The sequence below is a fragment of the Momordica charantia genome (genome assembly GCF_013281855.1).
Source record: "Momordica charantia cultivar OHB3-1 chromosome 6 unlocalized genomic scaffold, Mcharantia_2.0 BLBB01000006.1, whole genome shotgun sequence".
In the NCBI taxonomy this organism is placed as follows: Eukaryota; Viridiplantae; Streptophyta; class Magnoliopsida; order Cucurbitales; family Cucurbitaceae; genus Momordica; species Momordica charantia.
This window is the reverse complement of record NW_028275164.1, coordinates 860,328-873,827: the sequence shown is the minus strand read 5'-3', so window position 1 is coordinate 873,827 and position 13,500 is coordinate 860,328. Positions and strand designations below refer to the sequence as shown.

At 34.0% G+C, this 13,500-nt stretch overlaps 2 protein-coding genes across 3 annotated transcripts; both read right to left on the bottom strand.

The window, feature by feature from the left end:
* Positions 1-4,161: 4,161 nt before the first annotated feature.
* LOC111007252 (uncharacterized) lies at positions 4,162-7,669 on the bottom strand. The gene is made up of 5 exons (XM_022279549.2): positions 7,268-7,669; positions 6,507-6,573; positions 5,792-6,187; positions 5,029-5,372; positions 4,162-4,876 (listed from the first exon to the last, which is right to left on the bottom strand). Exons 1-5 carry the CDS (start codon positions 7,343-7,345, stop codon positions 4,661-4,663), a joined length of 1,101 nt encoding a protein of 366 aa, XP_022135241.1. The 5' UTR covers positions 7,346-7,669; the 3' UTR covers positions 4,162-4,660.
* A 1,962-nt stretch (positions 7,670-9,631) lies between these two features.
* Positions 9,632-13,091, bottom strand: EMB2759 (embryo defective 2759). 2 transcript variants are annotated; one of them, XM_088126130.1, is made up of 4 exons: positions 12,786-13,091; positions 11,482-12,656; positions 10,871-11,275; positions 9,632-10,449 (listed from the first exon to the last, which is right to left on the bottom strand). In XM_088126130.1, exons 2-4 carry the CDS (start codon positions 11,565-11,567, stop codon positions 10,032-10,034), a joined length of 909 nt encoding a protein of 302 aa, XP_087982256.1. In that variant the 5' UTR covers positions 11,568-12,656; positions 12,786-13,091; the 3' UTR covers positions 9,632-10,031. The 2 variants fall into 2 exon arrangements, with proteins under 2 accessions (XP_087982256.1, XP_022135337.1); XM_022279645.2 differs by having other exon boundaries at positions 11,482-11,612.
* Between the last annotated feature and the right edge of the window lie 409 nt (positions 13,092-13,500).

Below are 13,500 nucleotides of genomic sequence, written 5' to 3'. Positions count from 1 at the left end.
TTATCATGCTTCTAAGTTAAAAGAAATACTTATTAGTTGATTAGAATATAGTTCAATTAGTTTTTTTTTTTTTTTGGGTATAACAATTTGGGGTATGTGACACAGAAGGAGTGCTAATTATTGATGAGCAGCATTGATGAGCACTATTCAGCGAGCTTCCACCCTTGTTCTATAGAAATGGATAGAAATGCCACCCTGTTGTTCCAAACGTGTCTTGGTATATATATAATCTCGATCAAAATATTTGAATTCAAGAGAAAAACATATGATTAAGATTCTCTCCTCTTTCGGCTTGGTCAATTTAAATGGGCTTTGGACCTGATGGGCTGTCATAAGATTCTCTCCTCTTTCGGCTTGGTCAATTTGAATGGGATTTGGGCCTGATGCAGACAGCCCATTATGCATGGGCCGTCTTTAACCGTATTGGCTCTCCATCACGCAGACAGTCTTATTTTGCAAACTTATTTTCACAAATGATCTAATATTTATAAATTTTACGGTCTTAGATGTCTGAATTTAAAACTTTTTTAAATATTAAATTTGCTATTATAATTTGTCTTTTATTTAAATGCGAAAGATTAATATTCCAAATTTCATTTTGTAAACATTAAATTATTGTGGGATTTAAATCAATTATTCTCATAATTACCTAATTTACTTCTTAATATATTCTACTAAAGAGTGAAATTTATTACAAATATTTTTTCATTTTATTATCGTTTTTTTTTGCCAAATTTCAACAATATAGCCATTATAACATACACTTTTATATAATATATAAAAACTATATCCGACTACTTTTTAAGTTATATGGAAATATAAACTATATTCGGCTATACACTTAACAATGGTGATATAAATTATAGCAATTATAACATACACTTATATGGAGATAAAGTATATACGACTGTATCCCTCTACAATTAACAAACAAAGTAAATAACATACAAACTTTCCTGCACTAGACAATGGCCAGGATAAACGGAGGGCTGGAATGATCGACGGGCGGCCGATGACAAAAAAAAAATCTCGGGATAAACAGACGGAAACAATGGACGGGCGGCCGACGACAAAAAAGAAACCTCAGGATAAACAAACGGAAACAATGGATGGGCGGCCGGAGACGAAGGAACGTAGACGGCGGCCGGAGACGAAGGAATGTAGACGGTGGCCGTAGACGAAGGAATGGACGGAAACAGAACGATTGAAGAAGAAGAAAAGTTGGAGGAATGAGGTTTTCGAATTTTTTCAATAATGGAGGATTTTGGGGCTTTAATATTTTTCACTTTGGAAAGTCTAATTAGACCAAGGAATTTAAAATGTAGCCTCGGAAGTAGTCAATTTTGGATTTTTAAAATTAATTAATATTGTGGTGAGATACAAAAAGATATATTAGTAAATTGGGTGATGGATACCATCAAGTTGTTTCATGACAAAGTTTAAAGGTTAAATATATTTTTTAGTACTCGATGTTTAAAAAGCTTTAGCGTAATACATTATGTTTTAATATTTTTCAATTATATCTTTATTGTATTTTTACAAGCATAATAGTAAAATTGATTTAGGATAAATTTATATGACATGATACTCAACAGAAGAGAGTTTATAACTAACTTCTTCAAATTTCTAAGAAGTTTGTAAGAATTTCGACTCTTCGTCTTTTAGATAACCAAATTTATCTTCTAAATTTGTATCAACCAATTTAAGTTATCATGTCATATAAGTTTATAATCAACTAGTTTAAAAATTCACCGATATTGAAAAATGTAAAAATTGAAATAATTAAATTGAAACTTTTTAAAATTAGAGTAAAAAATCTATTTAGTTAGAAATGGAGTATTTAAAACCGAATAAATAAAAAGAAAACGGTGATCGTTGATTTGGGTAATTCCCGCGATGGACGGTCGGATCGAGGAGTTAAATTTGGAAGGAGTTGATGAGTTTGGAAAGGATTGGATGTCCAATCTCTCCCACGCAAAGCAAATATTTAAATATATAAAAAACAAAAGAAGAAAATGCAAGTTGGCAAGTTGCTCAGTCACACCATAACCATTCACATGGCCGGGCAGGGGCAGCCTCAGCGATGACCCATCTTCGGAAGCAGCAACCTGCCCGAAACCTTACCAGAGCAAACCAATGTTTTGCCCTAGAATGCAATAATGCCTCACCTCTCACACTATATAAACTCCACAAACTTGTTCTTATTCCTCAGCCATCTGTGTAAACTAGTTTTCCTCGCCGCTTTCGCTTCCATTCTTGTATATGATAGACTTTTAGAGCTCGCTTCAGTTAAGATTGATTGATCGACTGTTCTTTTGTTTTTTTTTCTCTTCTTTTTTATGGTGATTTTTTTGTTCGTGCAAAAAACTTCCATCCGCGTGCGACATTTGAAGGTGGACATGGCGGCCATATTTTGCACAGATCGACAGATCTAATAAAGTAGTTGATATGATCTCTGCTTTGTTTGCTGCTTCTGGAAGAGCTTTACGAAGCTTTTTTGTTCTCCTCTTTCAGATTTTTCAGCATACATCTTTTACATTCCAATCATTAGTTTCGTTTTTGAACTTCGGATTCTGTTTCCTGAAAGAGGCTTTTGGATTGGATCTTTTACTCTGCGGAGTGTGGAACAAGCTTTTTTGTTTTGGAAGGCTAGTCCAGTTCATTGGGGCTTTTGCTCCAATCTCATAACGTATTTGGTCTTCCTTCTTACATTGAATTGTTACGGTTCGTTGGTTGGTGGTAGTTCAATTCCTCATCTCCTTTGGTCTTTTGCGGCCTTTTTTTTTAAATAAATAAATAAATAAATAACTGATTTAATTTTAAATATACGTTAAATCGCATCTTAGGAAACGATTTTTGTAGAACGTTTATAGAGAGGGATTTTTGTTTCTCTTCCATATTTTACATCATTTTTCCAAATCGTTCAGGATAATTTTGGTTTCTCTGCTTACAACTTTTACTCATTTTTTACTCCTATGCATTTAGAAGGTCTAATTTAATCCCTGTAATTTTAAGTTTTGTCTATTTTAAATCTTGATACATTATGAAAATAATCCTTTTGATTTATTTATTTTTTAATCACAATTTTAATACGATATTATAAAATCATGATTGAAAATGGTGATTAAAATGATTGTATTTTTAAAGATGTTTTGTATATGGATTAAAATGAACAAAAGTTGATAATCTGAAAATCAAAATGAATAATTTAAAAGTATAGAACTAAAGTTGAATTCAAAGCGAGCATAGTTCAGTAGTAATTGACATATATTTCCAATCAAGTTGTGAATTCGATCTTCTACCCCTAACATATTATACTAAAAAAACTAAAGTTGAAAGTATAAATACTAAAATTGTTATCTAAAAAAATAATAAAGTATTAAAATTGTATTTAGATGTTGAACAAATAATAAATATTAACCACAAATCCAAAATAATTTGTAGTGCAAAGTTTTCCTTTTTAGAATACAATATTACTGTCACGAGGGTTGCAAGTTATTTTATTATTTTTTTAGAACACAAATTAAACATTTAAATGTGAGGAAATTCAAGTTTAAAAATTGATATAAATCAATTAAATTTCATAAAAATCAATGATTAAAATAGTAAATAGAAAAATAATTTGTACTAATAAAAGATAAATAATTTCAAAAGATATAATATAGTTGGGAATTGTCAATTTCACTATTTTTCTCAATAACTATTATGATTTTTTTTAATGATTTTTTTTTCTTCATGAACTTAACATATTCTCCATTTAAATAAACAAATTGTTGGACAAAACTTTGATTTTGTGAACCTAAAAACCTGATACTAGAATCTCCAGAAAAGGCACAAAAATCCAGTATAATAATGTTAACCCTAGACCACAGAAGGCTCATTCTCCAACAAAATTTGCTGAAGAATTTTGATGGAATTGATTCCAAGCATATATAAAACAAAATATACGATTCAAATCTAGTTAGAAACGAACAAAATGAAGAAAAGTAGTTTAGGAGAATATAATTCCTGTACCCTACAAACTAACTTATATGATAGTATAATAACAGCAACAGAAATACTATATGGCCATGACAGATTGACTTTACAGTTGCTCCACTTACAAGTAACACAAACCATACTTATCAACATGAGCTAAAGCATATATCTTCAACCAAAAGGTAAGTCGGAATTTCGAATTCTCATTCTCACATGTTAAACTCTATATAAAGAACATAGACCGTTACTTTTCATGAAACACAACAATACGCTCACATTCCATCCTCACATCCAAAATGAAGTTCCTAACACGATTTCACAAATATGAAGCGTTGTGAATTGTTCCAAACGGGGTCTGAATGAAGAAGAGAAGGGGGTACTAAAAATTTTCTTCTTTCTGCAAACCATAAGAAGCCTGTTCGTTCAAAGGAAAAGAAACAGTATAAAAAGCACAGGAACATTCACCATCTTCTTCAATCTTTCATTCTCTCTTTATCATATCATCATCATCCACAAGTTCCCACATTAGCATTTCAACTTGCAGTCACAGAGCAATATGTTTCAATGGACATTCAATTCATCGACAGCGGTGTAGCAGAAGAACGAGCACAGAAAATCAGGTCCACAATTTATTATGTTCACTGCAGTTTGGTCCTTTTGAACTCACTAATCATCATAGCATTCATTGCATCGTCGTAGCATTTGACGGGAAATACCTCATAAGAAAGCTGGAGAGAGACCAAATGCATATTATCCCGAGACCTTGAAGAACATTCAACAGAGTACCTAGAGAGCTGTTTATTGCCAAGTTGTGTGGGGTCATTTCAGCTCCTTTTATGGTAAATGATAGTGCTGTCACCAGTTGAGCTGCTCTATTGAGTTGATGCAATCTATAAACCTGTTTAACAAGATCTCTTAAATTCAATCGCAAGGATATTGGATGAATAAGATTAACAAAAGGAATTATAAATTATATATAATCACTGGTAATGATAAACTAATACAAATTTTCGTATACAGTAACTAATGATGAGATACGAATGTTCTTACTTGAAAGACAACTGGAATTACAGGCCATGAAGGCGATTTCTTGCGCCGTGCATACTGTTCAAATGCAAATTGGACAACAATGCCAACAAGGTAAGGTGCAAGAGTTGCAGATGCCGCAGGGCCGGTCCATGGCCACACTAATCCCATAGTGACCATAGGTATTATTAAACTGAGTACTAAGGTGGCTACAGAAGAGATCCTCTGTCCAAATTGATTAGACAGGGTTTCATAATAGTTTTTCACAGTATCGGGTTCAGTAGGCCTCCTTGAACAGTCTATTAAGAAAAGAAACACCGCAACACCACAATAGAACAGTGCTTCCGTGAAGAACAATATAAGGAAGTCTGCAATCAGAAGATAGTTTGTTTACAATGGAGGATCTCAAACGCCAAGTAAAATTCCAACAGAAACAAAGTTTCATCGAATAAATATTTAGCATGAGCAAATAAATTTCATATTTAACAGAGCATGAAACTTTTTAAGAAATCACAAAACTCCTTTAAGATCTAAGAGTAGTGCCTACTACAATCTCCATTGCCCTGAATATTCTGGAAGAATGAATGAATTTGAAAACATCTTAACTCCATTGCTTTTGTACATAAACACAAAAAAGAGCCATATTAGATGGTCCATCTAAAATGTCTCCTTTGGCCTGTATTGGCTTTGCTGATAAGGAGCATGTTCACACACAGGAAATATTACTTAGTATACATAAATAAACTAACATAGTAAAGAGACTATGGATAAAAGAAAGTGTACCGACCTGTCAGCAGAGAGTCCTCAAAAATATTTGAAAGTATTTTCCGCAGATAAAGAGAGGGGAAAATGAAAGAGGCTACGAGGACAGCAGGACCAACAAACCATAAGAAATTGTATTCATTTCTTTGTGTGCTAGACAAAGGAACCCGATTTCCTTCTTTATAAGAATGGTTGTAAAATGAGATAAACCCGGGTTTCCCACCAGTACCCTCATAATATAAAAAGGAATTGTTCTCAAGAGAGATATCTTCATCAGTGGGATGCTGATTTACTTGCTCTGGATCAACTAACTCGCTGCATAGAGTCGACTGGTCCTCTGAAATAGCAGAGAGAACATTTTGCCTCTTTGGGAATCCTCTCCAAGACTTCAGCGATCCATGCACTAACTTGATTGATTCAACTATCCACAATTCCAAAAGCAAACCAAGAAACATATCATTTAGGAGTAGGAAAAAACATCAAAAGCATTGGACTTGATCAAAATAGACAGTCTGGGGAAATATATCACAATAGGCATATCTCACCAGGTAACCCACAGTGTGAACAGATAACTAATAATAGATATGGTGGTGGCTATGAGAAGTCTAGAAAATAGAAACCAGATGGCCCATTTTATAGCCATTGTGTATATAAGGAAACAACCTGAGGGTCAGAATAAAGCTTTAATTGCATGTTATAATAGGAATTTATAAATACAAGAAAATATAAGGAAAACCTACCTTTAGCAAATGTTAGCCTCTGGAAATTATGTTGCTGGCTACCATATAATCCTTGTGACAAACTCAGCTGAAAACCAAAACAAAAACACAGAGCCCATCAAATCAAATAATATATTTAAGAAAAAAATTGAACAGTTCATATAGCGCATAAAGTGACAACAACAATTTCAATATCATAACATTTTCAAACCGGAATCCCCTCACTAGTCGTAGAAGTCAAAGTAAAAGGTTAGAGATAACAAGATCCTCAAAAAAGATATCATATCCGGATGGCTGTCAGCTAAAGTTGAATGATTGAAGTCTCCTTCAAGTTTAGTCGAAGAGATCAAAGCAAAGTCATCAACTCAACCATTCACACCGTATACCGACCTCTTTTCCAAATAAAGTGACTCGATAACACAGGCACAAGACCTTCGAATGCAAACAAAGAATAGCAAGACCGCATATCAAAAGGTTTGGAACCCAAGCCATTCTAGATTCTTGATAAAGATAACACCAGAGCACGCCTGAGCAAAATCCTAAACCTAGCTTATGTTTGCTTACTGTGCTATTAAATTTACCATGGCTTTCTAAGCCTAATTTGTGTCTGCTTCGAAATACATTTAAAACCACAGCAGCAACTACTTCTCTCACTCCACGCCCATGAGAGAAAGAAAACAATAAAATTAAAACAAAGAAACGAGGGTTCTCATTCACAAGAACAATGTTGAAACATCAGTTTACAGAGAAAGCATTAACAAATGAGCAAGACCGAAAATCACCTGTAAGCTTCTCCGGGTGTCAGAAGGTGAAGGAAGAGAAGGAAGCGAGCAAGAAAAAGAAGCGAATTTGACAGACATGTCCAAGAAAGAGAAAAAAGGTTAAGCAGCCAAGTCCAGTACCGAGTCTACCAATCCATTTGCGAGGCAATTGAATTTGAAGTACATTTGATGAATACCCATGAGGAAAATTCTTGAGCAGAGAAGGAATTCGACGATTTTCAGAGGGTGGGTTAAGGAGAAAATAGGAACAGAGCGGAGCCGCAGCCGCCGCCTCCTTGTCCTTGGTAGTGTCTATTGGTAGCCTCAAGCGGCGGGTCAGGGACACTGGACAGGGTGAAATTTAATAATAAAAAAATTTGTATTTTCAATTTTCCAAACTCTAATTTCCATCTCTCGTCGCCTATCGCCGAGAGGACTGATTCGCCTTCGCCTCGTCTCGTGTCGCGTGGATAAATTTCTTATAATTTTCCTTTTTCTTTTCTTTCCAAGTAAAAAATTCACTTTGTTTTCTTTGAATGATACGAAATTTACATTTTACTATTTTATTTATACAGAATAAGTCAAGAATTACTTTTTTAAAAAAAACTTGACCCATTGACAAGACAAGGACCAAATTTTAGAACTCAATCATTCAATTTTTTTTTAAAATCTTTATTTTTGTGTTTCTTTCTCTTAGTATATTCAACGGTAGTGAAGACAAAATTGTTTATTTACAAATATTTAAAAAAAAACGTCCAACTTTCTTGCATTTAGATTGATTCTTGGATGTATTGAGGTACTGATGTGCGATTTTTTTAAGCCATGCCGAACACGTGATTCATGATGAACATGCCTATCCACCTTTTCTTTGGTTAATTATGTGTTGTTTTAACATTTAATATCAGAACTAATTGGAATAGTTTTCTTTTTCTTCTTCAGTTCAACAAGGAATAATTTTAATATAAATGTGTTAATCAAGGCAAGGTTTTGATCTCTGGACGGCCGGCCGTCGAAGCTTTTAGTCAAAGGGTGTCCAGTGAATATCACTTATCATGGTGTTTAATAGTAACATATAGAATCCACCTAGTACTAATGGAAATCTACATAATAATAATAATAATATTATTATTATTATTATTATTTTGAAACATGGAATCTACATATTATTATTATAGATAAAAATGTAATATATACGGAAGTTTTGACCTTCTATCCTTAACTAATTGATCTATACTAAATTGACTTGAAATGGAACTTCTTCGAGTATACGTGACAATATTATTATCTATTTTTATTATCTAATCATTTTTAGCTTAAATTTTTTTATTTCATTCCTTTAAAATTTACATTTCAATAAATCACATATTACAACGTTGATTAGACCCACACCCATTATTGTTGAACTAAAAAAAAGTACAGTTTAAAACTCACTATTTTTGTGGCATTAGTTTTCAATCACATGATTTTGAAAGTTTAATTGAATTTGAATGATATTTCGTTGATTTATAGGTAATTTTCTGATATAGTTTTGGAGAGGTATTGATTACTGCACTTAATGGAATTCAAGGTTTAATCTGATGAAATAAAAAATTAAGATTAAAATTGACTTACTAAGTAGGAGGATAAAATAATCTTTTACCAAAACAAATTATTACATTACAAATAAGAGAACGAGACTTGCATCTATATGCGATAACTTGCATCTATATGCGATAACTTGTACTTAATTACCGGATGTATTGATAAGTTGAAGATAACTAACCTAGTTAAAACATTAAGTAATATTCTACAAGATCAAAGGTTTAAATCTCACTCATTATTGATGTACTAAAAAAAACTAATGAGAAGATGTCCAAGTTGATCTATAGTTTGAACTATATAATATGACTATTTTAATTTGAAATTTTCAAATTTCATTTGAGTTAAAAGATTCAACTAGCAAAGATTTGGAATCTTTTGATCATACTGATTTAGGAGTATCAAGTTTGAATTTTCTGGTGAGTTTAACATAAAAAATCATTGATGTCTCCTAGTCAGACGCGGGTGCCTAGGTATAAAGAAGCAAAGCTCCGACTCCCCATTCAAATATATATATATATATATATATATATATATATATATATTCTTTTTTTCAATCTATGATAATATTCTTACCTTTAATACATTCAAGTTTTTAATTATAAATGGCAGTATGGATATATTACCAACATGACCAGCATGGTAAATCATCCATCCACTCTATGGACAAAGGTTTCTAAAATTAATAAATCAGTCAACAGATAAGATTCGTGTGCAGAATTCTTGTAAATCAATATTCATTTAATGAAATTATAAATTTCTAAATTCGTGCAGATGATAGCACGCTAAGGATTATGAGACAGAATCAAAGTTTCAACTTTCAAGGAGAGTCAAATTAGATTTATGGAGCATGCGGCTCAAAAATTCCTAGAAACCTATTAGAGAGGAGAACAAAAATGAACTAATCTAAACCCCATTTATGAATTGAGGATGCCTCCATCTCATCATAAGACTACAGAACGCCTGCCAAAAATGGTTATGAAATTGATACAAACAGAGATTTCTTTGAGAAATTTGGAACTAAAGATGCAGCCTTGCAAGAATCACAGAAATTAACAGCTCTGATTACATTAACTACCTCAAGCTGAAGGACGAAGTCGGCACGAAAAGACGAGTGGTTGATTGGTTTTAAAAACGTCCACCTCTGAAGATCTTAGCTTAGCAAACTCCGGTTCCCTTTAAATGACGGTTTTCCATCAAATTACATCTAAACGAGATTAGCTCTCTTTAGGAACCTGATTGCTCTGTAATAATATGGCCACACAGATTCTATAAAATCGAGGTACCTCTCCATAATCCATTCTTGCATAAAAATGAACTTTCTTCTTGACAACTCTTTGTAATGGAGGCTCCTAATGTTCACTACAGGTCGCCAAACCCGAGCTTGTACCTCCTCTTTAAGTATCCTCCCTTGGGAAACATATCCACAGACTACCTCGTAATAACAGGGCAAGTTTTTCATCAAAGTAGCAGTTTGCTTGAAGCTCAAGATAGAGAGATCACACAACCAGTGAAACATCTTTATGTAGAAAGCTACAATGAATGGCCCAAATACCCATAAAGGCATCAGTTCTTTTGAAACTTGAGCTCCATAAAAGATTTTGATTGTCAGATACAAAGGAATGCTGCAGATTACAAAGAACAATTAGAAAGAACAAACTTCTATAATTTGCAGCATTGGTTCATACAGTAAGATAACTACTATCTATATGGTAGGTTTTTTTTTTTAATTTAATTTAATTTTTATTTTTATTTTTATAACAGGGAGTCGGAGCTTTGCTCCCCTATACCTTGGGGCACCCACGCCCGTCCTAAGGTCCGAACCTGAGAGTGGGAGACATAAAGGATTTTTGGTATTATTGGTATTAAGCTGACCAGAAGGTTCGAACATGAAACTTCTAAAGCCAGTATGAAGAGACCCCGAGCCCTCGTCAACTGGGCTGCCCTAGGGCATGGTAAGATATATTCTATGATGAAGACCAGAGAGAGAGAGTTCTTGTGAGGAAAAGAAAGGAGAGAGTAATACGCAGAGAGTTTAGTACTTACAACATCAGCAGAGGAATTTTAATCATCGGATCCAGGTTGAGAAGGTAGAACCAAACTGCTTCTACATGCGACTCTTGTGGAGTTGCTGATGATTCCCTCAATGACATCCCTCCCAAAATCCCATCCACTTCTTCACTTGGTTGTCCAGTATGCAACATTTTCAGGCATTTCCTGAATACTTCATTAATAGAAGGGGGTGGTGCAATCCCATTAACTATTCCAGATGTATAAGATAGCCGAATGTTATCTGCGTTCAAAGAAACATCACCATCCTCTTTAGTGTCCTTTGGAACTCCAAAAAAAATTTCTTCATCTCCTGATTCACCATTTGGCACACTGCTTTTGAAGGCTGATATTCTTCTCATAAGCTTAAATTTTGATCCGCATCTGGATGAAGTCCCTGAACTGTAATAAAGATCTCTGAGTTCATTTAGTCAAGGGACTTCCATGTACATGCCCATTTGTGTGGACACAAAATCTCTGCTGCATGTACAGGAGCTCTTCAAGCGCAAAGTGAAAGAACAAGGTTTAAAGTGAGACAGAGTTCTTTTGAAAACCCGTCTGGACGTCACGATTTAAACTATTTCATGCCATAAATAAAGGGCACTGACCTTAACCGGATCTTTTGCTTTAACTGCATACACCTATCAGCTTTCAGAAACAAATTTGAAGTCTCTTCATGTTGCTTCAACTTCATTCCCTGGCTCCATGGAAAAATACTCAACGATGTCGTAATGGGACCCTTGAAACACAAGAGAAAAACATTTTAAAACTTCACAAGAATCCTGTAAAAACTTAAAGGAAAGTTGAAATGGATGACATGGTAAAGTTTTCCACGGTATTTAGAGAAAAATGCACAATATAGAAACTTTAGGGATAACTCGCATGTAATCTATCCCAAAGATTCCTGCACAAGTTCACCAGCACAACAACGGTGATCATAATATGTTATGCCTTCAAGGCCCTTTCATGGTAGAAGAATGAGATGTCAGGTTAACCATATAAAATTTTCAAGCCGCAGCCAAGTTATTGGAGTTGGGGGGTGTTCAGGTCCACCATGACCTCTCGGCGGCGCAAATAAAAAGAATGCATACAGCATTGAGATAAATCTTAATCATGTTGAAGAAAACAGAATATGAGTTCATTTGTTAAGTATTAATCAACATTATACGCATCAATGCCTAGTGTCACAAAATTGAGTTGTATGCATTATGTTCTTATGTTACACAGATCCTCTCCAAAAGTATTATTCGTGGTATGTATCGTGGTGAAACCAGGTCCAGGCATTGTGGCATTGGATGAAATTTGGAGACTGGTCAAAGATGCTTTAAGATACCTGCAGTTTGTGAGTAACCAACGACATAGAATCCACCCACCTCAAATGTCAAATCATTCAATACACAAGGCCGAACTTAATAGAAGTTTATCAAAACAATATTATTCAATAAAGTATAACGATTAATAACCTATTAAGTTGGGCCTTGTGTTAAACTAACTTTGTATTACCAAGCCAAACAAAAACAGCCTATAGGCCATAGGGCATTAAAAGAAAAGACCTCCAGTCTAAATTGATGAGAAAAGCAAGAATTTAACAAAAAGATTTGTGAATCGCGCTCCAAGTTCTCTCACACTCTTCTTCTCTTTAATTTTCTCATGACCTACATCAATGGGGTTTCTCCGTTGAAAATTTGACAGAATATTGGTAACCAAGTAAAAAAAATCCCTCGTCAGCTGCAGCTGAAGCTACCAATAACCAAAAACCATCGACGACCCATGGAATAGGAACCTAAAATGTAAGAAGTTATCACAATTTTCTGCACCAAAAAAGAATGCACAAAAAGAAAAAGAACCACATAAAGTAACTAAGAATGCAGAAAGTAGGGAATCATAGAAAAGTAGAAGAATCCGAAGCTACCAGTAGAGTGGAATCCATGAGCTCGTGGATAGTGGATAGAATTGAAGAAAGTAGCCCCCGTCCACTGTAGATCCCAGTGGACAGAGGAGACAGAGGAAGGTGTGGATTGTGAATTCAGGTCATCTTATGGATAGAGACCTCCATTAATTGTCATTCTGATTCTGAAAGTGGATGAAGATGACGACCTCCACAAAGCTTCTGGTTCAACCGAAGCGATCTGCTGAATGTGAATGATATGTAACCATGAAAATTTGAGGTGCAGAAACCACCGATTGTCGTTTACAAAGTTACGAACTTTTATTATTTTTTGTTGTTTATAAAAAGGAACGACTGATTATTCAACGAGTAGTGCTATAAAATAGAAAAAAAAAAGAATATATTCTGAAGATGGATATAGTGAGTGCAATATCGATAATGGATAATAAATAACTGGAATTCGATTAACCAATTCAACTATGGTCTCAAGTTGACTGGAGCCTGGAATTTAGTTTAGTTTTTAAATCTGGAATGATCTTGAAATCATTCTAAAATCATGGATTCACTTTCAATAGCATTGTCCTCAAATAGTTCATAAATTCTTTTGAGATGTCTTAAGTGACTTTGGAGAATTTGTTATAAAAAATTTGAACAATTATGCAGTCAGTTTCTTTTCTTTTTGATAAAATGTAATCCAATAGTTAATCACAGTAAATCATTCATCTACTATTATTCTACC

Bases quoted from the DNA above. Each gene is read 5' to 3' on its own strand.
- LOC111007252 (XM_022279549.2), bottom strand. From the start codon at position 7,345: ATGTCTGTCAAATTCGCTTCTTTTTCTTGCTCGCTTCCTTCTCTTCCT. The intron at 6,574-7,267 runs GTGATTTTCGGT...TTTGGTTTTCAG, and splicing joins ACACCCGGAGAAGCTTACAG to CTGAGTTTGTCACAAGGATT. The intron at 5,373-5,791 runs GTCGGTACACTT...TTCTGATTGCAG, and splicing joins TGAGGACTCTCTGCTGACAG to ACTTCCTTATATTGTTCTTC.
- EMB2759 (XM_022279645.2), bottom strand. The intron at 11,276-11,481 runs GTCAGTGCCCTT...TCTTTATTACAG, and splicing joins AAGCAAAAGATCCGGTTAAG to TTCAGGGACTTCATCCAGAT. The intron at 10,450-10,870 runs GTAAGTACTAAA...TGTAATCTGCAG, and splicing joins AAAATTCCTCTGCTGATGTT to CATTCCTTTGTATCTGACAA.